Source organism: Cavia porcellus, unplaced genomic scaffold (genome assembly GCF_034190915.1).
Source record: "Cavia porcellus strain 051 isolate PalLab524CR breed Dunkin Hartley unplaced genomic scaffold, mCavPor4.1 scaffold_1, whole genome shotgun sequence".
Classification (NCBI taxonomy): Eukaryota; Metazoa; Chordata; class Mammalia; order Rodentia; family Caviidae; genus Cavia; species Cavia porcellus.
In genome coordinates, this window is record NW_026947484.1 from 236,739,485 (window position 1) to 236,767,386 (window position 27,902).

General features: G+C 46.8%; 1 protein-coding gene and 1 pseudogene across 3 annotated transcripts; both read left to right on the plus strand.

The window, feature by feature from the left end:
- Positions 1–75: 75 nt before the first annotated feature.
- On the plus strand, positions 76–26,680 carry Wdcp (WD repeat and coiled coil containing). Of its 3 annotated transcripts, XM_063231724.1 has the most exons (5): positions 88–926; positions 1,224–1,408; positions 17,263–19,076; positions 22,715–22,829; positions 24,838–26,680. In XM_063231724.1, exons 3-5 carry the CDS (start codon positions 17,280–17,282, stop codon positions 25,065–25,067), a joined length of 2,142 nt encoding a protein of 713 aa, XP_063087794.1. In that variant the 5' UTR covers positions 88–926; positions 1,224–1,408; positions 17,263–17,279; the 3' UTR covers positions 25,068–26,680. The 3 variants fall into 3 exon arrangements, with proteins under 3 accessions (XP_063087801.1, XP_063087794.1, XP_023422080.1); XM_063231731.1 differs by lacking the exon at positions 22,715–22,829 and having other exon boundaries at positions 76–926; positions 24,838–25,080; XM_023566312.2 differs by lacking the exon at positions 17,263–19,076 and having other exon boundaries at positions 97–926.
- LOC111757766 (U6 spliceosomal RNA) lies at positions 14,132–14,231 on the plus strand (annotated as a pseudogene).
- Positions 26,681–27,902: the final 1,222 nt, after the last annotated feature.

The following is a 27,902-nucleotide window of genomic DNA, read 5'->3' on the forward strand; positions in this document are numbered from 1 at the left end:
AGGTGGGGTCGCGGGGCGGGGCGGGGCGGCCGGGGCGGGGCGGGCCCCGAGTCCCACGCCCACCGACCCGCGGGTAACCCGCAGGGTGGGAGGGAGTGCGCGAGGCCCGGGCGCGTCCGCCCTTCGGCCCCACGCACATCGAGCCCCCGCCCGGGGCTGCCGAGCGCGGGAGGGCTGGCGGTGAGACTGACGCCTCGCTGCATGTGCTCCGCGCCCTGCAGCTCGAGCTCTGCGGAAGCCCGGAGCCGCCCGCCCTGGCCGGTCCGGGCGCGGGGAGCGAGGACGTCAGTTACCGCAGCCTCCCCCGCACCCCGAGCTCTGCTCAGGCGCACGTAATAGTTCTCCCTTTCCAAGGAGGAGAACTGCGCCTAGGAACACCGGCCGAATTACCGCGGGATCTCTGCCTTGCGCAGACGACTTCTGGCACCCGAAGAAGATATGCTACAGCATGATGAGTGCTTTAGGAACAGTGACTGAATTTTGCTCTGCACTTCCGTCCCTAATCCAGGAATTTAGGAAGCTATTCCTCTCCCCTGTCCGTGAAAGATGTGTTCGGAGGAGGTAGCGTTTGTTCGAAGGCTGAAGGAGACTTTTAAAAGTTTTTGTCTTGCTCTCATTGCTATCTACATTGCTCCAAAAACATATAAATTTAATTCTGACCAGGGGTTCCAGGAGGAAGGCATGGGGGGAAAAAAACCTGTTCTGGGTGTAGAAGTACCCAGAACAGGCCATAAACGTGTTCTTCCTCCAAGCACCCACCCCGCACTCTCTGTAGTGCCCACATCGCAGATGGAGCAGTCCGCGTGCCAGGAGGGACCCTGGCTGTGGTGTCCAAGAGGGGTGATGGATCACGGCACCTAAGGCACATCAGAAGCTCTGAGACCAAAGAAGCCCAAAGAGACTAACTCCATGTACTATGGCCATAGGTGGGTACATTTTGAGTAGAACATGGATTTGTAACCTGGACAGGCCTGTGAAACGGCATCAATCGAATGTGCAATATTTTATGAATAAAATCATTTTTCTGGGTAGAGTGCGTTGAACTTTGAAGGGGTCTCTGATTCTTCTCCCAAAGAAAAACAAATTTAAAAATATCCGAAAAACCATATCGACTCTCGGACTGACTTTTTCTTAGACTAAAAGAACTGTTGAAAAATGGGAGGGGGAGATAAAGCGCTTAAGAGAGGAAGAAATTGAAGACCGTCTCCTCTCCATTTTTACAGGAACCACCACTCCCAGTAACCCTTGCGGCAAAGCCCGCGCTTATTGGCCAATGGGAAGGACTTCTAACATGACACATTCAAAAGCCAATAGACAGGGAGGAATGCGGAGCTGGTCCCGCCTCTGCTCACCTATCAGGGGATTGTGGGCCGGCACTTCCGGTAGCTGCGCCGAAGCTCTGATCAAGGTACTTTGCCGCGTGGGTGTCACCCCCAGGGAGGCTGGGTTTTTGCGGGGTAGAAAGACCAAAGGCTTTTGTCTCTTCTGGAAGCAGCCCTGGTGGGTGTAGGGGGCCTGAGGGTTGGTGCGAGTGAAGTGGACGGAGCTTTAGGTAGAAGGGGGCGAGGTCTGAGGAGAGTGGGGCGGCCCCACGTGTGAGGCGCTGGAAAAGAGGGAGTTTATTTCTCGTGGTTCGCGGATGATACTCTGGGAGTCTGTCCTAGGGAGGGCATCCAAAATAAAGGAAATGCCTGGTACATAAAGGTTGTTCCACAGCGTCATTTACAAGTGGGTTAAATTGGCCACAACCACGTATCTTGGTGTAAGTTCAGTAAATTATGTAAATTAAGTGTTTACCAAGTGGCTTTTAAAAGTGATTTGTAAAACTTTTTAAGTAACATAGGAAAATACAGATATGTAAGTATAAGTGAAAAAGATGTAATGCAAAGTTGTACAGTGTTAGATTGTAGGAAGCCATTAACTTGGACTGGGTCCTGCGCTGGGCCTCACAGACCAAGCCAATATAGGTAATAGCCAATTAATCACAGTAGCAAAGCATAATTGTGCAAATAATCTATTAACTTAGTTTCCTTTTTTTTTTTTTTTTTTTTTTTTTTTATCAGTACCAAGGATCGAACTCACGATTGCCTGCTTGCAAGGCAGGTGCTTAGGCCACTGAGCTAAATCCCCAGCCCCCTAAACTTAGTTTCCTTTTAATAACATTATAAATTTTAAAAATCCAAACTACACGTAAAAGTCCCAAGGGATGTGGTCAGTTTTCCTTGATGAGTGGTTTTTGGTGAATTTCTCTTTTTCACCCTTTATATGATTTTTTCCCAAATAAATGTAAACAGCTTGAATCTATTTTATGGTGGGAGCACAAGAAGAGATTGTGTGCCTGTGCTCCGGTTTATGTAAATGCCATTGTTCTCCCTAAGAATTTCCTTCAAGCTTAAAAACAGAAGAATTAAATGATCATATACTTGCCAACACTGAACACCTGGTTCTGGTTACCTCTTCTCTGATGCAGTGATCTTTTCTTAAAAATACCCAGAGCGCTCAGAATCTATAGATAAAGGTACAGATTTTCTTCACTTAAAGACTTACCTGTTTGGTTGTTCGTGGTTGGGGATTTAGCTCAGCGGCATAAACACCAGCCTTCCAAGCAGGCAGTCGTGAGTTTGATCCCTGGTACCGATTAAAAAAAAAGACTTACCTGTTCAAGCGCATTACACTTAACTGTGTGTCTTATTTCTATTATTACATTGGAATATGTAATGAAATAATAATTATACAACTCACCATAATGCAGAATCAAAAATAAATAAATAAAGACCTAGGTGTTTAATGACAGTTTGGACTAATGATGAAGGCACACTGTTCAGACTTATGACCCACCTGTGAGTCATATGTGAGAAATGTGAGTGGCAGTGCAGCTTTATGGTAGCTTTCTCTACTCCTGCATTCTATTCATTGTGTGGAAACTCGCACATTAGGCAGTATACTTGGTAAGTATGCAGTATACTTAGGAAGCATAAGCACTGTATATTTAGTGTTACAAATACACAGTATCAGTACTGTATATTTGCAACACCTCTATGCAGCACTGTACTATACAGTATGTATGTACTTACGTGAGGTGCCAGCCATTCCAGCTAGTGCTTGCTGTTTTTTTGATGTTCAGCCCAAGCAGTACCTGTAGTGTGACAATGTACAATACTTTTCTCTTGAGCAGTAGTGTGGTGAGATCTGGGTACTTTATAATGTATCCCTTAGTATGAGATGTCATCAAGACGGAAAGGCATGAGTTCACCAAGAGAAACAAAAGATGACTAATGATCTTGACATGAAAATGAAGATCATGCAGGACTATGAAGCTGGTTAAAAAAAAAAAAGTTAGTACAATAGTATAGGACTTGAATCTGCCACATTCAACCATTTCAACAATCCTGAAGGATGAAGACAGAATGAAAAAGTCTAAAAACAAAAACATCAATAGGTTTAAAAACCATAATAACTAGGCAGCAGAAGATCCTCACTTATAACATGGAAAAATTATTGGCCATCTGGTTTGATGACCAGGGACAAAAAAGCATGCCATGAGTCTGTCAGTAACTCAAGCCAAGGCACTCTCTTCAAGACTTTGAAGCCAGGAATGGTGATGCACACCTGTAATCTCATCAATCAGGAAGCTGAGGCAGGAGGATCACTACTAGTTTAAGGCCAGCCATGGCTACATCGTGAGTTCAAGATCAACCTGAACTGCATAATGAGACTCTGTCTCAACAAACAAAACAAGGCTTTAAGGCACATGAAAATGAAGAATTGATGGAAATTTTACATTCGATGGTTTCAGTGATTTTGTGGGAGATTCAGTCAGTACAATTGGAATGTCACTGGTGGGATGACAAGTCAGACTTAGAAGCAGCAGAAGAATTTCTTAACCAGTTTGATAAAATTAGACAGGCTTCTATGGCCAAGAACAAATCTGCAGTGTATGTGAAACTAGACTTTTTTGGGAAGAAAATGCCTGAAAGGTCCTAGATACGCAGTAAAGTTAACACAGTGCCCAGCTTCAAAGCTTTCAAGGACAGAGTCATATTGTTGTTGGGAGGAAATGTTACTGGGTTCAAGCTGAGGCCTTTCCTCCTCCACCACTCTGAGAACCCACAGGTATTAGATCAGGTTAGTAAGCGTGTGCTGCCCATTTACTATTGAGCAAATAACTAGACATTGGTGATGTAAGCTTTATTTGAAAACTGGCTCATCAGTTGCTTTATATCCTCAGTGAAGTATCACTGTCTAGAAAAGGACATTCCTTTAAAATCATCCTCCTGCTTGATAATACACCAGGCTATTCCCAGCATCCTCTTGATCTACACCTGGCTGAAAGGGTAGTGTATCTGCCTAAAACACAATGGCTGTCTCATAGCCAGTGGACCAGGGGACTGGCCACTGCTCCACAACTTTTGCAAAGCTATAGCAGTGACAAAAACAATGAAATAACCCTTAGTGACTTCTGGAAGTCATACCACATTTTAGGCTGCATTAATAATGTTGAATCAAAAAAAAAAAGAACATTGAATTTACTTGGGAAGGAGTGTCAGCAAACTATACAAGGCATATGGAGAGAATGCCTAAAATATTCCATGCGTAATTCATAAGCATTGAAAAAGATGGACACGTCAATCTCAAAGGAAGTAACTGTGCCGCCTGCTAACGTGCTTAATTTGGAGGCTGAAGTGCAAGTTACTGAAGCATTGGTGGAATACACTGAGGGAGAGCGAAGTATAATAGAGTCGAAAACACAGCAACACTTAGGAGAGGAAGAGGAAAAGGAAAGAGTTGAAGTAATGTACTAAAGAAGTTGATTGCAAAGGGATTAGGTGTGTTTGCAAAAGTGACTGCAAATGGAGAATGGTGGTGTAAACTTATGACCCCAGCATGTAGGAGGCTGAGGCAGGAGGCTCACTTTGAGTTCCAGGCCAGCCTGACCTACCGAATGAAAATGTGTGTCAAAAAACAAAACAACCAACAAAAAAACCCAGTGACTGTAGCTGTGTTAGGACTAGAGGCCATGGATCCAAATGTTGAATGGTTCATGAAAGTAGAACAGCAGATGAGTACGCTTTTACAATGATGCTATCGTGAAGTTTATGAAACAAAAAAGAAATGGCAAAAGAGACCACAGCCATGGGACTCTTGCTGAAAGCCAGGCCGAGGACCCCCACTCCGTCTTCCACATCTGCTTTGTCACTTTCTAGGGCCTTCTGCATCTCCTGATCATGATTCCAGTGATGACACTGAGGAGGACTTTGAAGTATTCCATGATTGAAGTGTTAACTTGAGGGGATCGGTTACATAGCTCAGTGGCACAGCACCTGCCTGACAAGCGTGGAGTCATGAGTTCAATTCCCAGACCAAAAAACAAACAAAATGTCGGCTTGAATATCTTTTTTAAATATATAGTTCTGTGTATCTTGTTTATAGAGTATCTGCATTTTTTGGTACAGTACACTTTGTTTATACAGGACTGCAATTTTTGCTGGTTGAACTGTACAGTACAATATTGTAGTTTTATGTTCTGTCATGCTTTTTTGTTTTGTTTTTTTGAGACAGAGTCTCATGTGCAGTGCAGGGTGGTCTTGAACTCGGTGTGTAGTCCAGGCTGCCTCAAACTCTTGGAGATCTTCCTGCCTCAGTCTCTGAAAGTCTAGGATTATAGGCATGTGACGGCATCTTCAGCTTTCTGTTATACATTACAGTACTGCATGTAAGAGTTATGTAAATAGAAACATCATGAAGTTGGAGTTTCCGCTGGCCATTTCTTTGTTCTGAACATTGTAATGTGCATACTATATTCAGTTGTGCATTCAGTGACCACTTCATTTAAATGACCTAGTAGGACCATCATTAAACAGGGAATGTCTGTACAAACTTAGTTTCAGGCAAAAGGTAATTTTTTACTCTTTGTAAAAGCAAATAATGAATGCCGAAATATGATGAGTCTGGTCTCCTTGCCCCCGCCCCCTTTTCCAGACCTTCACACTTAGCTACATTCCTCTCGCTGCTTTTCAAGACAGGGTCTCACTTGCTGCTTTCCAAGTTGCCGAGGCTCCCTCAGTCTCCCAGAGTGCTGGGATTACAGATGTGCACCACCGTTCCCAGCTGGCCTTCTGATTTGTGTTGTTGCTGTTCAGCATTATCCCAAGCTAAAAATCTGGGTTTCATCCTCAATTCTCCCTTACCACTCATATTCTGTCTTAGAATCTATTTATTCATCTGCCTTAGAAGCATTTCTTGAACCTGGCTTTCTCTATTGAAATAGCCACAACTTTGATTCATTTCTCATTGTGGTATTCGGCTATTTCATGGCCCCTTAGGAAGTGTGTCAGCTTTCTTGGCAGATCTGTCCTGTACATTATCACATGAATGTGTATTGCTTCCCCCATAATCCTCAGTAGACCCTCTCAGGTCATAAAGATAAAGCTGGAAAGTTGTATACCATATCAGATGATGTATGACCTTAAAGGCTTTGAATTTTGAAAGATTTTTTTTTTTTTTTTTTGTCTTTTTCCTTTTTATCGGTACCACGGATCAAACTCACGACTGCCTGCTTGCAAGGCAGACGCTTATGCCACTGAGCTAAATTCCCAGCCCCCAAGATTTTTTTTTTTTAGTCAGAATTTTGCTATGCAGTTCAGGCTGGTCTTGAACTCACTTTGTAACCCAGGCTGACCTCAAACCCATGACTATCCTGCCTCAGCCTCCCAAGTGCTAAAGTTACAAGCTTATACCGCTGTACTCAGCCAAGAACTTTTGAATTTATTTTATTATTTTGGAGGTGCCTGGGGATCAAATCCATGGCTTTGTGCATAGTAGCCAACTATTCTACCACTGAGCTATATCCCCAGTTCCCTCTTTCTTTTTTTTTTAAGATTCAATCTTCCTAAACTGACTAGGTAGGACTTCAATTTGTGATGCTTCTGCCTCAGCCTCCTAAAGTCTGGGATTATAGGCATGTGCCACCAGCCAGCCCTAGTAGAGAACTGTTTAGTATTTGCTGAAGGGGGCTGGGAATTTAGCTAAGTGGTATAAGCACTTACCTTGCAAGCAGGCGGTCGTGAGTTTGATTCCCAGTACTGATAAAAATGAAAAAGACAAAAAAAAAAAAAAAAAAAAACAACTAATATATGCTGAAGACCAGTGACTCATCACAGGTACTTGAACAGAAGCGCAAAATGATCAGAGTTGTGCTTTTTAGTCTTTCCAATATTAGGAATCAAATTTAGCCCTTTCTTGTGTGCATACCGCTTGCCCCTCCCCTTTTCAATTTGAGATAGTTTTAAAAATTGTTTATTAGTATAATTTAGATACACATAATGATCATATTCATCATAGGGAGTTTGTACCTATATATATCTGGATTCCTGTTTGTTTTTAGGTACCAGGAATCAAACTCTTGGCCTCGTGGTTACCAGGCAGGCACTGTGCTGCTGAACTACATCCCTAGCCTGATTCTGCTTTTTTTGAGAGTCTTGCGAAGTTTCCCAGGCTGGCCTCAAGCTTGTCAATCCTCCTGTCTCAGCATGCAAGTAGCTAGGATTATAGGTTTGCACCAACACACCTGGCAGAGCTGTGATTTTTTAAAAAGATAATTCTGTAGTCAAGGCCTGGATCCCAGCACTCTGGGAGGCTGAGACGAGGAAAGGGCTTGGGACATAGCTCAGTGCAAAGACTTTGGGTTCAACCCTGGCACCACCACCAGTAAACAAACAAAAAAACTGTGGTGTTGGCATCAAGAGACTAAAATTGGGGATCTGGCCTTTGATTTATCCTAACAGTAAGGAAATGGAGCAGATTTTTATAATTATTGTTAAATTTTTGAGGAAATCTAATCTACTTGTTACTAATGACAGAAATCCTGAGATGTACTCTTCTTAAAAGATCACTAACCTCATTTTCATGTCTTTTCCCTTATTCATGATCCTTTTTGTGTGTGTACTAATGTCCACAACACACCCTCAATGATATTAGACCGAATTAGGTGGCCTGAAATAAGGCGTATAAATTACCTTTAATACACATGGGCCCATTAGTACTTTTTCTGTCCAGAAAAATAGATCATGCATTATGTATCCATAGAAGTCTTTTAAAAGTGCATAAGTAGATACCACGGAAAATCATATATTATAGAAGACCAGTGCGATAGATAGAGGTTGTGGCTTTTGTCATTAGTAATGGCAGGGGACTCATTTCTCCATTTAGCAAGCCACTGTGGAACCACTTAAATCAGACCTTATGTACAGAACCACCACAGGCCATTGCTTCTTTTATAGGATCCTTAGAGCAGGCATGAAGCTACCAAGGAGACAGGTTCTCTTTTTTATCATTTTCTTTTTTTAAATTTTGAGACGGAGTCTAATAAGTTACTGAGGCTTGGCTCAGGTTTGTGATTCTCCTGCCTCCTCCTGGAGTTTGAGGGTTACAGTTGGGTACCACCAAGCCCTGCCAGCCTCAACTACTTTGATTCTTTCCAACTCTTTATTTATTTATTTGTTTCCAGGCAGAATCTCCCTAAATTTCCCAAGCTAGACTCAGATTTTGAGTTCTCCTGCCACAGCCTGCCAAAGCGGGGAGAGTACAGGTTTGCCAGTAGCTTTGTAAAAAATTCATTTCTTTGAATTTAGAATCTGGACACAATTCTTCAAGTTGTCTTTGACACTTAATGATCACTAAAACAGGGCTGGAAAATGTCCTTTGGATTTGGCACTGACAGGGTCGGCACTGTGGCTTAGAGGGAACCACTGTGGAGATGAGATTGAAGAAGGGCCCATTTGGAGGAGTTAAGGAGCAAGTGGTGAGAAATGGGCTCTGCAAATTAGATAATTCTTTGGTAACTTATAAATCAAACATCACTTCATACTTTGTTGTTGTTGTTTTTGTCTTCCGCAGCGGTAGCTGTCAGCCCCAGGCCTCAGGCCTTGTAGGCTGAGCCCTCCCACCACAGAGTCACACCCCCGCCCCTGCACATTTGTGTTGATCTGAGAGTTACCTGTTGGTGGGGCTGGGAGTGTTTCATGCTCTGGGTTGAATCCCTAGCACTGCAAAAAAAGAAAGAAGGAAGGAAAGTGAGTCCGCTTTGAAATTCTTTGGCCATCTAAAAACTTAGGACCAGGTGGGTGGCACACTCCTCTAACTCCAGTACTCTCAAAAACAAAAACAAACTTAAAAGTTCAGTTTCTGGTACCAACAACTTTTTTTATCAGTGCCAGGAGTCAACTCACAACCGCGCGCTTGCAACACAGGCACTTAAGTCGCTGAGCTAAATCCCCAGCTCTAAAAATGTTTTTCAAAAAATAGGGTGACTTTTTAAGTCCAAAAGCTTTTTATAAAGTACTTTTAAAATAGTTACGTATTTTATTTTTATTACAAAACAGAGCATTTGATGACCCAGGCATGGTGGTACAAACCTGTAATCCCAGCTCTTAGGAGGCTGAGATGGGGGAGCACAACAAGTTTGAGGCCATCCTCGGCTACATGGTGAGATCAAGGCCAGCCCAGACCAGCTGGCAAGACCCCGCCTCAAAACACAAACACACCAAAAAGCTTCTCCTTCACAGGCCTGTTACGAGGGTTGTATTGAGCCCTGCATGCCGATCGCGTGTGTTGGCACACAGAAGGTACATTTATTCTCTTGGTTGCCAGCTAATTCTCGCAGCCTCGGTATGTTTATGGGACATGGTCACTGTTTGCATGTTTACACCAGCATTGTCGTGATCCCAGAAAAGGTGTTTACAGATTTCATCACCAGATGTGCTTGCGGTTTGCGAGGCTACAGCATGTCTTAAGGTGGAGGTCATAGTGGGTTAAAGCTGCCTTTGCTTTTCTTTCATTGTTACGAGTAAAGCAAAATAGAGCATTCTATGAAGAGCAGATGTGAATCCTCTAAAGGGAGAATATACATGAAAACTATTTGAAAGCCTTCAAAAAGGGTATTTAAAAAAAAAGTCTTGGAGCCTTAATTTCAATAAAATGTATCATGATGGCTTTGTAGTGAGATTTTGGGATTTAATTTTGTAAGGTTTAATCTTGACCTACTCTAGGTATTCATGTGTCGCTTTTACATAATCTGTTTACAAAAAGCATTTGAGGCGGTGATCTACTATTGATAGTGTGTTATGTTCTCTGTGACTGCCATCTGTGAGGCTGTACTCAAAATTATCATTATAGTAATTTAAAGACACCCAGGATTAGTATGCTTTTCTGAATCAAATTAGATCTCGCCTCCTTTTTTTAAAAGAAAGCCTTTTTTTTTTTGGCTTACCTGACTCCCGCCTGTGGCTTGAAATTCTGAGTTGAGAACTGCTACCATAACACTGCAGTTATTCTACCTGTAGTGCTAATCTTCATAGGTGTGTGCCACTCTGTCTGGCTTGGTCACTTCTCAAGAGGCTGGGTTATTTAAGAGTGTTAGAAAATATGTCCAAATGTAGTTCAAAAGGGCATATTCAGTATTTTAAGGACCTAGAACAAGAAAAAAAATCTACCAGTTTAACCTCTGGCAATATCCTGACCCTCCTGGAAGCTGCTTACCTGGGTAATTATTGCAGAGCAGTTCTGGAAATGTTAGAAGAACCCCCCCCCCCCCAGCATACTTCAGTTTTTGTTAGTTGCTTAGGTCACCTCCAGGTCCTTTCAGTTCCAGTTACTTTTGTCTCTTAGAACTAGCTGCTCTCTATGATGTATATTGTAAGGACTAGGTAAAGACGGCCAAGTACTCTGTTTCTTGCTCGCAAACCCATAAAAGCCTCCCTCCTCAAGCCTTCAGGGCCTGACGTTCTTTTTCACTTAATCAAATCTGCCTCCAAATCCAGGGTGATGTTTCGTTGTTTCTGTTGCCTTTGCAAAAATACTGCTACTTTCAAAGTATTCTAGGAACAGATGCACAAAAAACTACCGTCTTGTTCCTGGTCTCAAAGACTTTGCCTAACCTGAGAGGATTGCAAGCTTGAGCCTAGCCTGGACAGCTCTAATTTAGTGGAGACCCCGTCTCAAAAAACCAAAACCAAAAACGAAAACAAACAAACCCAGCATTCAGGAGGCTGAGGCAAGAGGATCACTGTGAGTTTGAGGCCAGCCTGAACTACATAAGAAGACAAAAAACAGGGTGGGGGACTGGGAATGTATATATATGGGTAAGTGCAAAAGGCCTGGATTTCATTCTCAGTACCACAAAAAAGAGAGGAGGAAAGCTTGTTATTCGGGGCGAGAAAGCATAGTAGCATTAAAAAACATCTAGTGGCTTCAGTTATTAAACTGAAGGCATCACCTGAGTTCTGCAGTGCACAAGGGCAAGATGTTATTTTTAGCAGCTGATGAGGCCTCTCGGAAGAGACAGTTGTTAAACTGGCCTTCACCCAGCTGTCACTTATAAGTGTTCTGCATGAGCCAGGTAATACAACTATGAAGAACAGGGAGTAGACACAAGGTAAGGCTGGAGAGAGACAGAGTCCAGACCGGCAGGACGTCCAGGGCCACACGGGGGAATCAGGCTTCGTCACATAGACCTGCTGCTGTGCAGCAGGGTTTTCTGTGATGATGAAAATACTGTGTTCTACAAAGTTCAATAGGACACATGAGAGGCACTAGTGAGATGTCTTGAGACGATCTGTGACACTATTGAGACATTGTTTGTTTGCTGTGTAGTTCAGGCTGGCCTTGAAGTCACTATGTAACCCAGCCTGGCTTCAAACTCACTGTGATCCTCTGTCTTCCAGGGTTACAAGTGAGTGCCATGATACCTGGTGCCACTAGCGTCTTATAGCTCTTGGCCACTTAAAATGGAACCAGTGTGGCTAAGGAAGTAAGTTACATGGCATGCGTGTCTAGTAAGCAGTGGAGAACTTCATTTTAAAGCTGACACAGGGGCCAGGTGTGGTAACGCATGTCTGTAATCCCAGCACTCGGGAGGCTGAGGCAGGAGGATTACTTGAGTTGGAGTGGGTTACATAGTGAGTTCAAGGCCAGCCTGGACTGCATCGCTAGACCCTGTTGAAAACAAGCAAAGTGGTGATGCCACTGAGACAAACAAGGGGACTACTGTCAAGAGAAAGTAACTTTCTGCTTTTGTGACTGTTAGGTTTGAAGTGAATGTGGATAGGGCTGATACCAGCCGTAATGCATTTGAGCATTGATGCGGCTCAGTGGAGAAGCTGGGTAGAGAGGTGGAGATCTGAGAGCGTATGCTTGGGAGACAGTAATTTCAGCTGTGGGAGTCGGCAACAGTGGAAGGAAGGAAGAAAGGAAAATTTATGAGAACCGAGCACCAAACCTGTGGTTCTGTCCTCATCTAAACCATCACTGGAAGTACGCCGAATTCCTGCCTGTGGGGGATCACAGGATCAGTGATGGTCCAGCTGTTTGGGCTTCCAGTGCAACTGCTTAAAAGTTTAAGGGAGATGAGTGTTACTGTCTTGGGAAAGGAACCATGATTTAAAACAACGTGTAAAAAATACAGAGCCAAGGACATAGCTCAGCAAAACAGTGCCTTCCTGGCAAGCACAAGGTCCTGAGTTTGATTCCTGGTTAAAAAAAGAAAAAGAAAAATACATACTGTGATTCCTGTGGTGACCAGGTCATGTTCTGAAAACCCCTTTGGGAAAGACATCGCTGTGCATGAGAGGCAGTGTCTGTTCCCAGTCCTGGCAGCCTTGGTGGGGGAGCCTTCCCTCAGCCCTCCTCCTGCCAGCCAGGGCGTGGCAAGGCCCAGCCAACGAGAGGCCTCCCCGGGGTCTGCGTCTCCAGCCTGTGCCAGCAAGTGAAGGGCAGGATGCCATTTCTCAGTAGTGGCAGTGGTGGCTCGCTCCACCCGGCCTCACTTGGTTCCTGCACCTTACGCTAGTGATCTAACCCGCGGTGGTCCACTGCTGAGCTATATCCTTGCTTGTTAGTTTTTTTATTTTATTTTGTTTTCTTTTTATCGGTGGGGATCGAAGTCACGACCGCCTGCTTGCAAGTCAGATACTATGCCGCTGAGCTAAATCCCCAGCCCGAGCTATATCCTTGCAGTCCTCCTGCCTCACCTGCCGAGCAGCGGGGATACAGGCGTGTGCAGCTGTGCCCAGGTTTCACCAGCTTCAGGTGCACAGCTCAGTGCTGGCAAGGATATTCATGATGAGGAAACAAGGTGTATCCCTCCTGTTGCCCGCTCGTCACTGCCCTCTGTCTCCGCAGTTCTTTTCATCTTACAAAACTGCAGCGCTGTGCTGTGGTGGTTCACACGCGGCCCAGCTACTGAGGAGGCTGAGGCAGAAGTGGCAGCTGTGACGGCAGCCTGGGGAATAGTGAGAGCCTGTCTCAAAATCCACAAGGGCTGGGGATGTAGCTCAGCACTTCGTAGTCTCAATCCTGGTACTGGGCAGAGAGAAAAACGGGAGCTCCGCACTTCCTGAAACAGGAGGGCCAGGGCTTTCCGCTCCAGCCAGCCCTGGCCTGGCAGCCACTTTCTCCTACTTTGTGTCTCTGAGCTCTGGTTTGGTTTAGTTTTGTTTTGGTCCCGGGCTTGTCTCCTCCTGTGCTGAGATTGCAGGCCGGCTGGACGTGTGTCATCAGGTAGTTCCCACTCCAGGTGGCTCGGCAGTTAAACGTTACCGGGTTTGGGTTGCTGGCCTCCCCTTCTGGAGTTGGGTTCCAGGTCCTTTGGAACAAAGAATTGAATGAAATGGGCAAAAAGCGGTAGCAAAGTTTATTTGAAAAAAGGCACAAGTGAAGAGTGAAGGGGAAACTGGCTTTTTAGAGTGAGCTTGGGCCAAGGGAAAGGCCAAAAGCAAGGTAAAAAGTGCACCCCGGAGGATGCAGGGCGGGCTGTCGGGAGCAGAGCCACACGGGCAAGCTCTCCTCGCGCCTGTGTTCTTTGTGCTGTCCGGATCTCCAGGAGCCCCTGAGAGCTGCTGCACCTGGGATCCCACAATTTAGGCAGAAGTTAGGTCTGGCTCCTCCTGAAAACCTGCCCCCGTTCTCAGCGGCAGTCCAAAGCAGGGCTTTAGAAACTCTGCTGTGACAGTGCCTGCCTTGAGCCTGGTTCTTAAGCCACCACCTTCTTTTGCTAAATGTTAGCCAGCAGTTTCTGTTGCTGCCACCTAAGAACTCTGACTTAAACCTCGTTTCTTTGTTTAAAGTAAAAACACTCTCGCTTTGGCAGCACCTGTACAACAACTAAAACGATATAGAGATTAGCACAGGCTCTGCGCAAGGGTGACGTGCAAATTCAGGAAGTGTTTTGTATTTTTAATAAATCAGACACACGAGTTTAAATATTACATGGTTTCTCTTGTGTAAGAAACCCAAAATATACCTGGGTGTGTTGACACACACCTATAATTTCAACTCAGGAGGCTGAGGCAGGAGGATCTGCCAGAATTCAAAACCAGCCTGAGCTATGTGATGAGACTCTGTCCAAAGAAAAAAGAGCAACATAAAAGATGATAGGAAGCAGGGAGATCTTTCTAAAAATGGAAAGAGATCAAAAGACGTTGGGCAGGGGACTGGGGATTTAGCTCAGCGGCATAAGCACCTGCCTTGCAAGCAGGTGGTCGTGAGTTCGATCCCCGGTACTGTTAAAAAGTTAAAAAAAAAAAAAGAAAGAAAGAAAAAGAAAAAAAGACGGTGGGCAGGAAGGTAGAGACAAGGGGTGTAAAAAGAAGGTAAGATGTACTATGGATTTGCTCCTGCTTCACACAAGAAATGTAAGCATTGTGTCTCTAAACCTGTGCTCATGTTTTTAAAAGCTCAAAGCTGGGAGGGTCGTGTGTACCTGTGGAGCCGGCATTCTAGGAGGCAGAGGCGGGAAGGGAAATTTGAGCCCACCTGAGCCATTTAGCAAGACTGTCTCAAACATTTAAAAAGGGGAGGCAGTGGAAAGTGGTGAGGTAAGAAGACCCTGTGAGTTCGCGGCCAGGCTGCGCTGCAAAGCAAGACCCAGAAGAGGGGAGCCGGGATGCCTCACGTGGGTTTGAGTCCAGTACCGCTAAACAGCTACTGCGTGTTCCTGTAAGCTTCGGTCGGAGTCAGTTCCGAGGGTTGCATACTGAATGGTGAGCCACGCCCTTATCAAGGCCTCGAGATTCTCAGAAGTGGGTAAACAATGTTGGCACGGGATGCAAGAAAAGCTGGCTTCCCTTTGGGTACCTTTGGTTTAAGTGTCATTGAATTCAGATCCCTGAAGAGCAGGGAACATTTTCAGAACAGGAAAGGCGAGGTAACATTCCCTAACCTGCTTTACATTATTGTGAAGGATTGATAGGAAAATTGAACACAATAGAAAATGCAAAAATGTTCTTAAAGTTCTTAAGTGCTTGTCTTGGTTACTTTTCTCTTATTGCTGAGACAAAATACCTGACACCCAGAATTAGGAAGACAAAGTTGACTTAGCTCACAGTTGTGGAGCTTTCAGTGCATAAGCAGGCAGGGTGGCGCAGGGTGGCGCAGGGTGGCGCAGGGGCAGCGCTTCAAGGCAGCAGAAGACAGCCGGGCAGCAGGAGCAAAAGCAGGGCCGACCTGGAGGGAGGCGGGAGAACAGGCCGCTTTTCCTCCTCACAGTGCAGGCCGGCTGCCACCCCGCAGGGCGGGTGCAGCACTCACAAAATCTCTTTCCTCCTGCACAGGATGAGGAGACGCACAAAGTGAGGATCCTGGCTCCCTGCTGAGTCTCTCAGCTAAACTAATAAACTTCTCAGGTTGACACAGCATATCAACCTTACAGTGCTATTGGGAGAGGAGGACATGGAAATGGAAATAATGACTTTTTAAAGTGCCCTTTCAATAAAAAGATAAAAGACATTTTGGAAGAAGGCATAGAAATAAGTGCTGGTAAAGCCATAGGCGTGAATATCTGCTACTGATTGATCTGACGTTAGATAATGGCGTAGATTTTCTTAACTTCTTTTTGCTGTTGTTGTTTGGTACCAGGGGATTGAACTCACGACCTCACACTTGCCAGGCAGGCAACCGAGCTAAGTCCCTGGCCCGATTTTCTTAACTTTTTAACATTTTTCTAACTTGAAGATAACATAAGTGACAGTATTAGTCTAAATCTGAATTCAGTAGTCCGTCTCCCCCACCCCTGCACTGTCTTTATGAGATGGGGTTTCACTGTGTCGATCCAGTTGGCCTTGAACGCAGTTTGTAGCCCACACTGGCCTCAAACTCACAGTGATCCTCCTGCCTCAGCCTCCTGAGTGCTGGGATGAATTCAATACTTCTTAACATTTGGTACATTTACTCTGTCTCTGCTTCTTATATAAATTTCTTGCTGTTGCTGTCCCATTTGAAAGCAAGTTGCAGCATCATGAAATGACCCCAAATATGTCTCTGTGTGTCTTAATAGGTCAGTCTCCTGGGACGTATAAACCCAGTGGTGGGCAAGGTGGGCTACACCTGTTTTATCCGCACTCTGGGAGGCTGAGGCGCAAGGATAGGAAGTGCAAGCCAGCTTGGGCCACCTAGTGACTTAGTGGAAAGACTCTGGACATCGCACACTCTGGAAAGACTCTGGGGTCGCACACCTGTGATCCCAGCACTTTGGGAAACTGAGGCAAGATAAGTGCAAATTGGAGCCCAGCTTGGGTAATTTAGTGACTCAGACCCTTCTCAGAAAGGAGGGTGGAGGCCTGGGAACTTTAATCCCCTAGCACTGCAAAAACAACCCGTACAGGGCACTTCAGATTAGTGACCCAACAGTATCTTTCCATGTAACGTACGCGGTACCGGGAATTGAGCTCAGAGCCTTGTACGTGCTAAGCAGTAAGCTCCCTCTGAGCCGCATCCCTGGTCCACCACATCTTCTGATAGTCCATATTCAGACTGCGCTAGTTCCAGAAATAGCCTTTATGGTAGAAAATGTCATTTCCTCAATTCAGGGTCCAGTCAGTTTGCTATTAATGGCTCGGTAGTCTGTCTGTCCCCGCCTCTGTCTTTGTAGCGCACTCTCTTTTCCAGTGCCGGGGCTTACCCCAGTCCGAGGTAAACTAGGCAAGTGGCCGACCACTGTGCTGCGTCCCTAGCCCTTTTTCTCTTTTGAGGTGGGGCCTTGCTAAGTTTGCCCAGGCTGGATTTAAGGTTCGAGAGCTGCCTCAGCCTCCCACGTAGCTGGGGTTACAGGCGTGTGCTGGCACCCCAGCCCTGGTTGTCTCAGGGTGCAGTCCCCTGTCCTCTCACGGCCCCACAGTACTCACTGGGAGGGTTAACTGTTACTACGGCCCGTATTTGGGTTTATCTGGTGATTTTTTTCCCTGGTGCAGCTTCCGGTCTTGATCATTTCAGGTCGCCTTTACGGAAGGATGGAGCTGGGGAAAGGCAGGTTGCTCAGGACTAGACTGAATGCCTTGCGTGGAGCCCTGCACCCCACCCACGGCCTTGCCTGGACCGATGGAACCCAAGTAGTCCTGACTGAGTTACAGCTTCACAGTGGAGAGGTCAAGCTCGGGGACTCCACAGTCCTTGGTCAGTTTGAGCACGTCAGGGGGGTCTCCTGGGCCCCTCTGGACGCAGCTGGCCTGCCCGCTCTGCTTGCTGTCCAGGGTAAGACACACGTGACCGTGTGGCAGCTGGGTCCCACCCCCACGGGGTCAGGCAAATGGCTGATGTCTCAGACCGCCAGGATTACAGCGTCTGACCCTGTCCTTCCCCAGGGCTGTGTGTGGCACCCGAAAGATGCTGTGCTGACTGTGTTGACAGCATGCGATGCCTCCGTTTTCCCCAGTGTTCATCATGACAGCACCCGGGTGAGGGTGGACCTTGGCGCCCACGGCCGCATTCACTGTGCGTGCTGGACACGAGACGGCCGCAGGCTGGTGGTGGCGGTGGGCAGCTGCCTTCATTCTTACGTCTGGGACAGCACACAGCGGACTCTTCACAGGTGCTCCGCCTGCCCCACGTTCAGCGTGGACAGCTGTGTCTGCTCCATCACGGCCACTGTGGACTCGGAGGTCGCCGTGACCACTGAGCTCCCGCTAGATAAGATCTGCAGCTTGACTGTGTCTGAGAGCGCGGCTGTTCCAGCTAACGGTGGAGATGCTGGGCTGCGCATTTCCCCAGCCGCGGGTGAGGTGGCCGCTGGGAACGAGGAGGCCGCTGCTTGCGAAACAGATTCTGAAACAGCGGCTTCTCCTTCCTCGTCGGGTCTTCTGGATCTGAGTCACTTACATTTCAGCGGCCCTCGGTGTGAGGGAAGTGCGCTTATGTGCCTAAGAGAAGAGGACCACGTGGCAGGAACTGGCCAGGACTCTGCTCTTTTGGTCCTTGTGACGTTTGGGAAGGAGGTTACCACAACCAGAAAAGTCACTATTTCAGGCATGCTGGCTCCTGACCTGATAGCCTTTAATCCCAAAACACAGGTAGTGGCAGTGGCTTCCAACACTTGTAATGTTGTTTTGATCTATTCTGTCACTCTGTCTTCAATGCCAAATATCCAGCAGATTCAGTTAGAGAATGATGAAAGACCGAAAGGCATGACTTTCACGACGGACAAATTATTATTGATTTTGGTGGGAAAACCGAAGTCCACGGATGCAACATTTCTTCCTTGCTCAGAGTCGGATCAGTATGTAATTCGCTTGGTCCTCCAAGAAGTCGTGTTGGAAGAATCTTCAGTGACATCTGATGACACCCGGAGTGCTGGTGCTCCTCTCAGTGGTCATTTAAACAAAGCAAATGGAAAAAAGCGCATTGAAAATCTTTCCCCAGGTGTTGGTTGTCAAAACAGAGTGCTCCTGTTAACAGCAGACACCAGCAGTCTGAGTGCAAAGCCTGGCAGAACTCTCATTGAAGAAGTTAAAAGTCTCCCTGCCAGTAGCCTGCATGGTTCTGTTGCCCTGGAAACACTGCACAGGCCCTCCCGGGCCCAGGCAGCACGGCCGGGACTCCCCAGCATGCCAGAAACTCTGAGTGTTCATCAAAGAGAGAGCTTGGAAAAGGAAGCTAGCCGCCTAACTGAGGGCCTGGAAATGTTATCTAGGAATGTGACTGAAATACAGCAGTGTCTTTTTGAACTCAGAGATTTTCTATACAATAGGAAGAAGTCATCTCCAGTGTATCCACTGTCTGAGGATCCCCCTTATGTGCACATCATTTACCAGGTATCTCTCCCTCTCTCTCTCCCTCTCTCTCTCCCCCTCCTTCCCTCCCTTCCTCTCCTCCCTCCTTCCCTCCCTCTTTTTGAGATAAGATCTCACTAAGTAAATCAGGTTGTCCTTGAACTCCCTGTGTAGCCCAGGATTGCTTGGAACTCATGGCAGTCCTCCTGCCTCAGCCTCCCGAGTGCTGGGATTACAGGTGTGCACCATCACGCCTAGCTATGAGTAACTTCTTGAAGGAGCTACCTGGAGTGTAAAAGCCTCTGCGTTCTGTGGCATCGCAGGAAGCTTGCTGATGAGGAGAGGTGCTGTGCTTTACTGACCTGGGAATGTTAGATCCAGGCAAGCTGATACACCTTGCAAATCAGCTGGATGTTTACATTCCAACGGATGGGTACACACCGGTGTACACCCTGACTGTGTCATGTGAAAAACGTGACCACTCATTTATATTTAGAAAAAAATACGTGTTTATATTTTGATACTGGGATTTGAACCAGGGCCTCACCCATGATAGGTAAGCACTTTGCCACCGAGCTTTTAATTATGCTTTCAGGCAGGGTCTTGCTGAGTGTCCCAAACTGACCTTTCAGTCCTAGAAACTTGCCGTCTTCCTGCCTTAGCTTCTTAAGTAGCTGGGATTACAGGCATGTGCCACATGGTCAGCCAGTAAAAAGTATGTTTTCAGTTGAGGTATTTGATTGTGTAGACCTTATCCTTATAACGTGAAATATTCTTTCTGATATAGGAAATTTGTATTCATTTTAAATGTTTTATGTGCGTCTGTTTATGCATATGCAAAGGTTTGTTCTTTCTTCCTTTCTCCCTCCCTCTTCTCTCCCTGCTTCCACCTGTCTGTCTGTCTGTCTTTCTTCCTTCGTTTCTAGTTTTTTTTTTTTTTTTTTTGGTACTGGGAATTGAACTCACCACCTCATGCTTGCCAGAGAGGCACTTGTGCTGCTGAGCTAAACCCCCAGCTCTCATTTCTGTTTTGCTTTTTTTTAAATTTTATTTTGAAACTGGTAAAATACAACAGACAGAATAAAGCCAACTAAGATCGTACAGTGAAATTGGTACATAACTTCACAGCAGGTTACCAGGATAACAGTAATAGGTATCACAGTATATTTCATTATTTTTTTTTTAATCGGTACCGGAGATCGAAAGCAGGTGCTTATGCTGCTGAGCTAAATCCCCAGCCCCAATATTTCGTTATCTTTATAATAGTTGTTCTTTCAATCACATATATCAAAATGAGAATACAGAACATTATAGAATTTATCAAACAGAATATTGAATAGAGCAGTACCACTAATCAGAATAGAGCAAAACAGTAATAAAAATATTTGCCTTCTAAGAGATGGTAGAGGGGCTGGGGATTTAGCTCAGCGGCATTAAGTGCCTGCCTTACAAGCAGGCAGTCGTGAGTTTGATCCCCGGTACCGATAAAAAGGAAAAAGACAAAAACAAAAAACAAAAAAAAAAAGAAAAACAAAGAGATGGTAGAAGGAAGTCCCCCTTATTTGCTATGGTCAGCCTCCCAGGAGACGCTAAGATTTCTGGTTCCCATCTGCTGGGGGGGGGGGGCAGGAGGAACAGGAGAAGGGGGGTAGGGGAAGTGGGATGTTTGACTCTAGGTTCATCAGTAGGTTCACTATTGCTTAGCAGGGAGGCAGGCTGGTTGTTTGGTTTCTCAGCGTCCTAAGTTCCAACATGGCGCAGATCTCAGGTGGTTCCTCCCCTGGAAGGGTGGCAGCCTGCCACACCACCACCGCCTACCAGGGAGGGGAGGTGCATGCTTGGCTTCCCAGAGTCCTAAGTTCCCACATGGCCTCATTTCTGTTTTTTAGACAGGGTTTTGCTATGTAGTTCAGTCTGGCCTTGAACTCACTGTGTGGCCCAGGGTGTCCTCGAACTCATGGAAATCCTCCTGCCTCAGCCTCCTGAGTGCTGGGATGACAGGCAAGTGCCTCCAGGGAAACATTATCTAAATGAGTCCAAATGTGTTTTTACTGGATTTCATGTCAAACAGCCATACCACATCCTTCCTGGAACCCACTTTAACCAGCAGCTTATTGGATCCCTCTATATTTTTCTCCGTAAACATGTGGTCTAACGCAGTTTTGTATACATAGTTATATACCATAGGTATGGGTGGAGCGGTTTGTCATTATTACAGGAACAGACTCCAGTGCCGTCTCGTGCTGAGTAGATGCCATGCACTCAGCTGTCCCCTCGCAGACTGCGTCCACTGTGCTGGATGCTGAAACAGTTGGTGCGTCCGTTTGGATTAAGGCCTTATTTCTGTCGGGCTGGCTCCCGAAGAAGTGCAGCGTGAAGAGTGTGTGTGTGTAGTTCTGATGAGATCTGTGCGGCTTTCAGGGTGTCCTGCCTCCCCTAACAGCGCCTCACACACCAGAAACGCAAGGCTGCCCTTCTGCCCTGCGTCACCAGTACAGCGGCCCGCCGCCGTCTCTCTTCACGTCTGTTAAGGTGAACTTGAGTGTGTCGTCATGCTTTTCAGCCAGCTGAACTGAGTTGCTACGTTCATTTCCCCTCTTAGGTTGCCGGTGTATGTGAGGTTTTCAGGTAGTACAGAAGTTCGGGCATATGCCTTCTTGATTTTCTTAACAACGTTTTAGGTTTGCATTTAAGCTTTCTGGTTTTGAGGAGGGCGTTGTGGTGCTGGGGATTAAACCCATGGCACTCCCCACAAGCTACACCCCAGCCCCTTCAGTTTTTAATTTGAGACAGTCTTGCTAAGTTGTCTGGGTGGGGCTCAGACTTGTGATCCTCTTGCCCTATCCCTCAGCCCTGAGATTACAGTGCTCCTGGTATACATAAACATTTGTGAGCTTTAGTTTCATTTTTGTATATGATCCACTTCTATTTTCTAAGAGATAGTTGTGCTAGCAACATTATTAAAAAATCTGTCTTTGACGGACATGGTGATGCAGGCCTGTAGTCCTAGCATTTGGGAGGCTGAGGCAGGAGGATTGTTGCAAGTTCAAGGCCAACCTGGGCTACACGGCAGGACTCTGTCCGAAAAGAAAAAAATCCACCTTTCTCTGACTAAATTTATTTTATGTTTCTCATATCTAAGCTTTATATTGAGATATAATTCTAGATTCTTGATTCTGTAACTACTATCATGCTGATCTCTATCTAAATTGTTACCAGTGCCATCTTACACTTGATTATCATGGGTTTATACATGTGTTTTAAAAGATGTTGATAGCCAGGGGTGGTGGTCCGCACCTGTAATCCCAGCACTCGGGAGGCTGAGGCAGGAGGACTGCCACAAGTTTGAGGCCAGCCCTGGCACATGGTGAGTTCAAAGCCACCCCAGACTACAAAGCAAAGCCCTGCCTCAAAAAAAAAAAAAAAAAGTGTATTACTGTTTTCTTACTACTATAATTGTTTCACTAACTCAAGAATGTAAATTTTTGAAAGAACCAAAGAGCTGAGTATGATGGCAATGCCTGTAATCTCAGCACTTGTGAGGCTGAGGCAGGAGGATTTTCTGTGAGTCTGAGTCCACCCCAGACTCCATAGTGAGTTTAAGGCCAGCTTGAAGTGCATAGCAAGATGCTGTCCATGGTTTTTGCGATCAGCTGAGTAGTTTTTGTTCTCATTTGAAGAAACCTTACTGTGCGGGTCCCGTGGAAAAGAGAGCGGTGCTTCTGTGCAGTGGCAAGCTGAGGCTCGGCGTGATCCAGCAGCTCTTTGGTCTCTCGCTTGTGGAAATGCTGCACGGTAGGTTAAATTCGGGGCATGCTGTCCTGCTCTGTTCTGCAACGTCTACGTGTAATAAATCCAGTGAATCCCGTCAGCTGGGCACGGGCACTCTGAGGCTGAGGCCGGATGGCAAGCTCACACCCAGCCTGGGCAACTTGGTAACTTAGTGAGGCCTCGCCTTGAAGTAAACAGTAGAAAGGGGCTGCGGTGGAGCTCCGTGTGAAGGCCTGGACTTCCTCTCCAGCACTGCCAGAGTCCGGACCAAACACTCAGTGGTTTGCTGGAAACGGTTCAGTGATTCAGCAGGTAGCAGACAAGTGTCACTAATTACCTACGCCCCACCCAGGCCATCTGGGGGTGGCAGAGCCGTGGAAAACAGGGCTCTGCCCTTTGAGAACTTAGAGCAGAGATGAAAATACTGCAGTGTGCAGATGAAAAGGCTGGAGGAGCTCACAGCAGTACCCGGCAGCGTGGGGAAATCAGCAGCCTCCCGCTGCCTGTCGTGCTGAGGTTAAAGCAGCAGCACTGCAGAATATTCTCCAAGACACCGCCACTGTCATCTGGAGCCAGCGTGGGGACAGGCAGGATGTGCCTGCGTGCGTGGTGGCCGTGGGCTTCAGACGTGGGATGTGGCTGGTCTGAAACTCCTAAAATGGAGCCCGGGGCAGAGGGAAGCAGGACCACACTGTCGGCACTTTCTGTACCGACTTGTGCACATAACTGTTAGTTTGTTTGGAGACGGGGTCTCGCTGTGTAGTCCAGGCTGGGCTTGAACGCACGGTGATCCTTCTGCCTCAGCCTCCCGAGTGCTGGATGACAGGCCTGCCCACCACACCTGCTTATAATCGCCATTTTAAGTGAATGGGGTAATAGTCTAATCTGAGGTATGCACTATTTTACTTTGCTATTAATTTCCTTGTCACAATTAGGTGGTTTTCAGTTTCTCACCATTATAAATAACTCAAGAAAAACCTCTCTGCATATTTTTATGTTATTTTGGGGAGTGCAGATTTTCAGCTACGAAATCACGGGTCAAAAGGTGAGACGCAGACTTAAAGGAGCCCGAATGTGATCCCTAAGTCAATCTAGAACAAATGGCTCAATGTTTCCTGGCCCCCAGGAGTGTGCCCACGGGGGCACAGCCTCTGGAAAGGTGTCTTCAGGTTCGTGCCAAGTGCAGGGTGAGGAGTGTTTGTTCCTCTGTAGGATACTGTTCCCGGCGCAGTCAGCCTCTGGAGAAGCCAGTGAACATGGAGACAGGGCGGGGGGAACTTAGCACCCACCCGTAATATCTGTACAGAGGCACACATGTGCACACACAGCTCATATAGCTTATATATAGCATGGTGTGATAAATGCTTCGCCAGTGTCCCTTAGCTGTACCCAAGTGACTGGGTTAGGATGGTCATCGAACCTTATCCTAGGTTTGAGTGTGGTTTGGTTTGTTTGTTTTTTCTTTTTGAGACAAGGTCTTGCTATATAGTTCAGGCTGGCTTTGAACTCACTGTGGATCCCACACTGGTCTCACACGCTTCAGCCTCCTGAGTGCTGGGATTACAGGCGTGCACCACCACACACACTTGACCTTTCCCTAAGTAATATTTCATTCTTTTATCTCCTGTACTCTGTAAAATCTTAGGAGAAGGTTCAATATCAACTACCATGTTATGGTAAAAAAAAATTTCTTTAGTCATGTTTTTTCTGATGCTGCTTTTTAAATTTTTGCAGAACTGGGGATTGAACCCTGGGCCTATTTAGAAAATTCTGAGACAGGGTCTTGCTAAGTCTCTTAAATTGCGCAGGCTGGGCTTGACCTGTTTACCCTCCTGCCTCAGCCCCAGCTGCAGGGAATGCAGGGCCATGGGTAGCTCATCCTTCCGTGGTTTGGTTGGTGTGCTGTCTTGAGCCATAGCTTTGCTGTGTAGGCCGAGCAGGCTAGAACTGGAGTGTAGCCAGGCACGCCTCAGCCTCTCAAGTGCTGGGGTTCCTGGTTTTATTCCCTAAACTGCCCGTGCATTCTTTGCAGACTCGCACTGGATCCTGCTTTCTGCTGACAGGGAAGGCTTCATTCCCTTAACCTTCACAGCCACCCAGGAGCTCACTGTGCGGGACGGCCACCGGCCCAGCTCGGAGGGCCCCAGGGGCTCCCTTCCTCGCAGCCAGGAGCCTGTCCTTTCATGCGATGACTCTGCGGACCTCGCTGCCCGGAGCCAGGACACCCCCGGCTGCCCTCACTGTGTGGACGGTGCAGTCTGACGCCTGCTTCCAGCGAGACCGAGGAGCCGCCTGTCTGCACCACGCACTCGGTTCCGCTGAGTCTCCCGGCTCTGCGGGGGAGGCGGCCCTGCGGTCCTGCCCTGTGGGGGCCGAGGCACGCTGGCCAGTGGCCGCTCTCAGTGTCGCTGTCAGGTGCCCCAGAAAGCGGTCACTGTCTGTGTGTGCGACCCTGGAGTTGCGTCTAAGGGCAGAGCTCCTAGAGCACTGGTGCCCTAGAGTCTCGCAGGCTTCGTGTCCCGGTCTGAGGCAGCATTAACGCCCTGTGAGGTCGCGCTGTTCTTCATCTCTGCCCCAAGGCGAGGCCAGGAGCTCTGCGGAGCAGAAAACATGTGCTGTGGCTTCCAGCCTCAAACCGAGGCCAGGACAGCCCAAAGGAGGCCGAAGACCGACTGGTGCTGAGGTAGTTGTGACGCCAGCCTTTCCTCCCAGGAATTAGCCCTAAGGCTGTGTGGCCTGTAATCCCGCACTCAGGAGGCTGAGACAAGGAGATCTCTGCAAGTTCGAGGCCATCCTGCGAGACTCAGTGAGGTCAAGGCCAGCCAGGATTACTTGGTGAAACCCTGGGAAAACCAAAATTAAAAATTTAAATCAAAATAAAAAACCCCAACCCCGCTATGGTGGGACACACCTGTAATCAGTACTTTCCAGACTGAGGCAGGGGGTTGGAGAGTTCAGTACCAGCCTGGCCTCATAGTGAGACCCCGTCTCAAAACAGAAGCAAAAAGAGCCTATAACCTGCAGAAGCAGAGAAGCTCGGCTGATGGGGTCTGCGTCCTGCTGAGGGCCCAGGCGCCCGCTCTGAAAGGACTTTCCCGGGATTGGAGCCCACGCCCTGGCCGGCCGCCCATGTGTCAGTGCCCTGGCAGCTGCTGGCAAGGCCCCCGGCAGCGTCTCCCTGTTTTTCAGCTTTGGTAGCATAAAAATTTATTTTTTTTTCCTAATGGTCATCGTTTCTTTCAAGTCTTAGAGATCAGTGTATAAATATGAGAGAAAATATTTAAGGACATTGAAAATTTTCCTGAATCTTAGCTACAGTAGTTGTAAAAAGTGCCCAATTTTTCTCCTTGTGGGTAATGGATAATGGATAATGGATGGGCCCTTCATCCCTTCCGATGGTGCAGGGCCCTCTGCTGCTTCGGGAGGGATCTCAGGTTCAGTCCCCCGGGAGTGGCCGGACAGCACAGCAGCGGATGCCTCACTCCTGCCCAGAAGGTCCATTAGTGCCCACGTGCACACACATCCTGCACTTTTCAGTCATCTGGAAAGAAAATACCAGGTGCCCTTGGGAATTGCAGGCCGCCTGTCACGCTAGAAAGAGCACGGGCCCATTTGTGGTTCAGATGCATTAGCTGCGGGCGTCACGGAGGGGAGGCTGTTCATCTGGGAGCGGTGGCTGGGGCAGTCTGAGCTCTGCCCTATCCGCAAAGGAAGTGTCTGGGGCAGACGAGATCGTAGCTGTTAGGAAGCTCAGAGGTGGAGACAGAGGGGTCCTTGAGTGAGATCAGTGTGATGTTATAATCACCATTTCTCAGGATCAAATTCTGTGGATGCATCGTCAATAAAATCACTATTATTTTTGTGGCTGTTGTGAATGTTCTGGTCTTTATTATTACTGGTATACAGAAATGTTCTTGATTTTATATGTGTATGTCATATATCTTTTTCTGGGGGATGCAGTCCAGAACATAAATTGTTTCTTTATATTTCCTTTCAAACCAAGGCTGGTGGCACACACTTGTAATACCAGCACAGGGCAGGCTGAGGCAGGAGGATTGTGAGTTCAAGGCCAGCCTGGGCTACCTAGCAAGTTGAAGGTCAGCCTGTCTCAGAACAAAGCAAAACAACAAAAATCTGATTCTGTGACAACTCATGCAGAAAATGTTTCCTTGGCCTCTCATTATTAGGCACTGGAACAGTGGAAAATAACCCAGTGTTTGTTGGCTGAATTCTTTAAATTTTCTTTTAATGTTACATTGAGAGTATTTTGGGGGCAGGGGATCTACCTCAGTGGCACAGCACCTGCTTGGGAAGTGCAAGGTCCTGAGTTTGATTCCTTATACCCTCCCCCAAAAAATTGCATAAACAAATATTAACAAATCTATTTTGGACCAAGTTTTCCCAAGTTACAAATGAGTTCCATTCCGGGAGAATGTTCTTAAGCTGGATTCATTCACAGACAGACAGAGCAGGTCTTACCTGATGCCACTGTGAAAGTAAGATATGAGCTGGGTGTGGGGTGTTGCACACCTGTATCCCCCACGTGGGAGGCTGAGGCAAGAGGGCTCCCGTGAGTTCCAGGCCAGCTGAACTACATAGCAAGAACTTGTCACTCCTACAGAAAAAGGAGCACAGTTTACAACATGAATAGCAGAAAGTCGGGGCTCACTGTGAAATGCATCACCCACCACCTAATTTAGAACCAGAACATCACCAGGACCTGTCAGACAGGTTTCCCTCTCTCCTCAGTGTGTCCTGCCTCAGTCCAGTCTTCCATAGCATCTGGAGGTAATTAAGATTTGCTGGGTTTTTTTCAAATCCCTTTTATTTCAAAGAGAAACATAAAAGTTTGAAAACATGTCAATCAGGGGACAGCAATGGTACATACATGGTGCATTTTTATCCCCAGATCATTCTGGAGCACAAGACATCTGCATTCAATTGTCCGAACAATCCCAGCACAAATCGTTCTCTATAGTGAACTTAGAGAAATCAGTAGTATAACTGTTGCGACCATTTACCTATAAAAGTCTAGTTTACCCTTCCTTACGGCTGAGTAGTGCTCCATTGTATAAAAAGACCACATTTTTTTTATCT

Excerpts from the sequence above, each read along its gene's own strand:
- Wdcp (XM_063231724.1), top strand. The coding sequence starts at position 17,280 with ATGGAGCTGGGGAAAGGCAGGTTGCTCAGGACTAGACTGAATGCCTTG. Across the intron at positions 19,077-22,714 it reads ATGTGCACATCATTTACCAG|AAACCTTACTGTGCGGGTCC; the intron begins GTATCTCTCCCT and ends TCTCATTTGAAG. Across the intron at positions 22,830-24,837 it reads GCTTGTGGAAATGCTGCACG|ACTCGCACTGGATCCTGCTT; the intron begins GTAGGTTAAATT and ends CATTCTTTGCAG.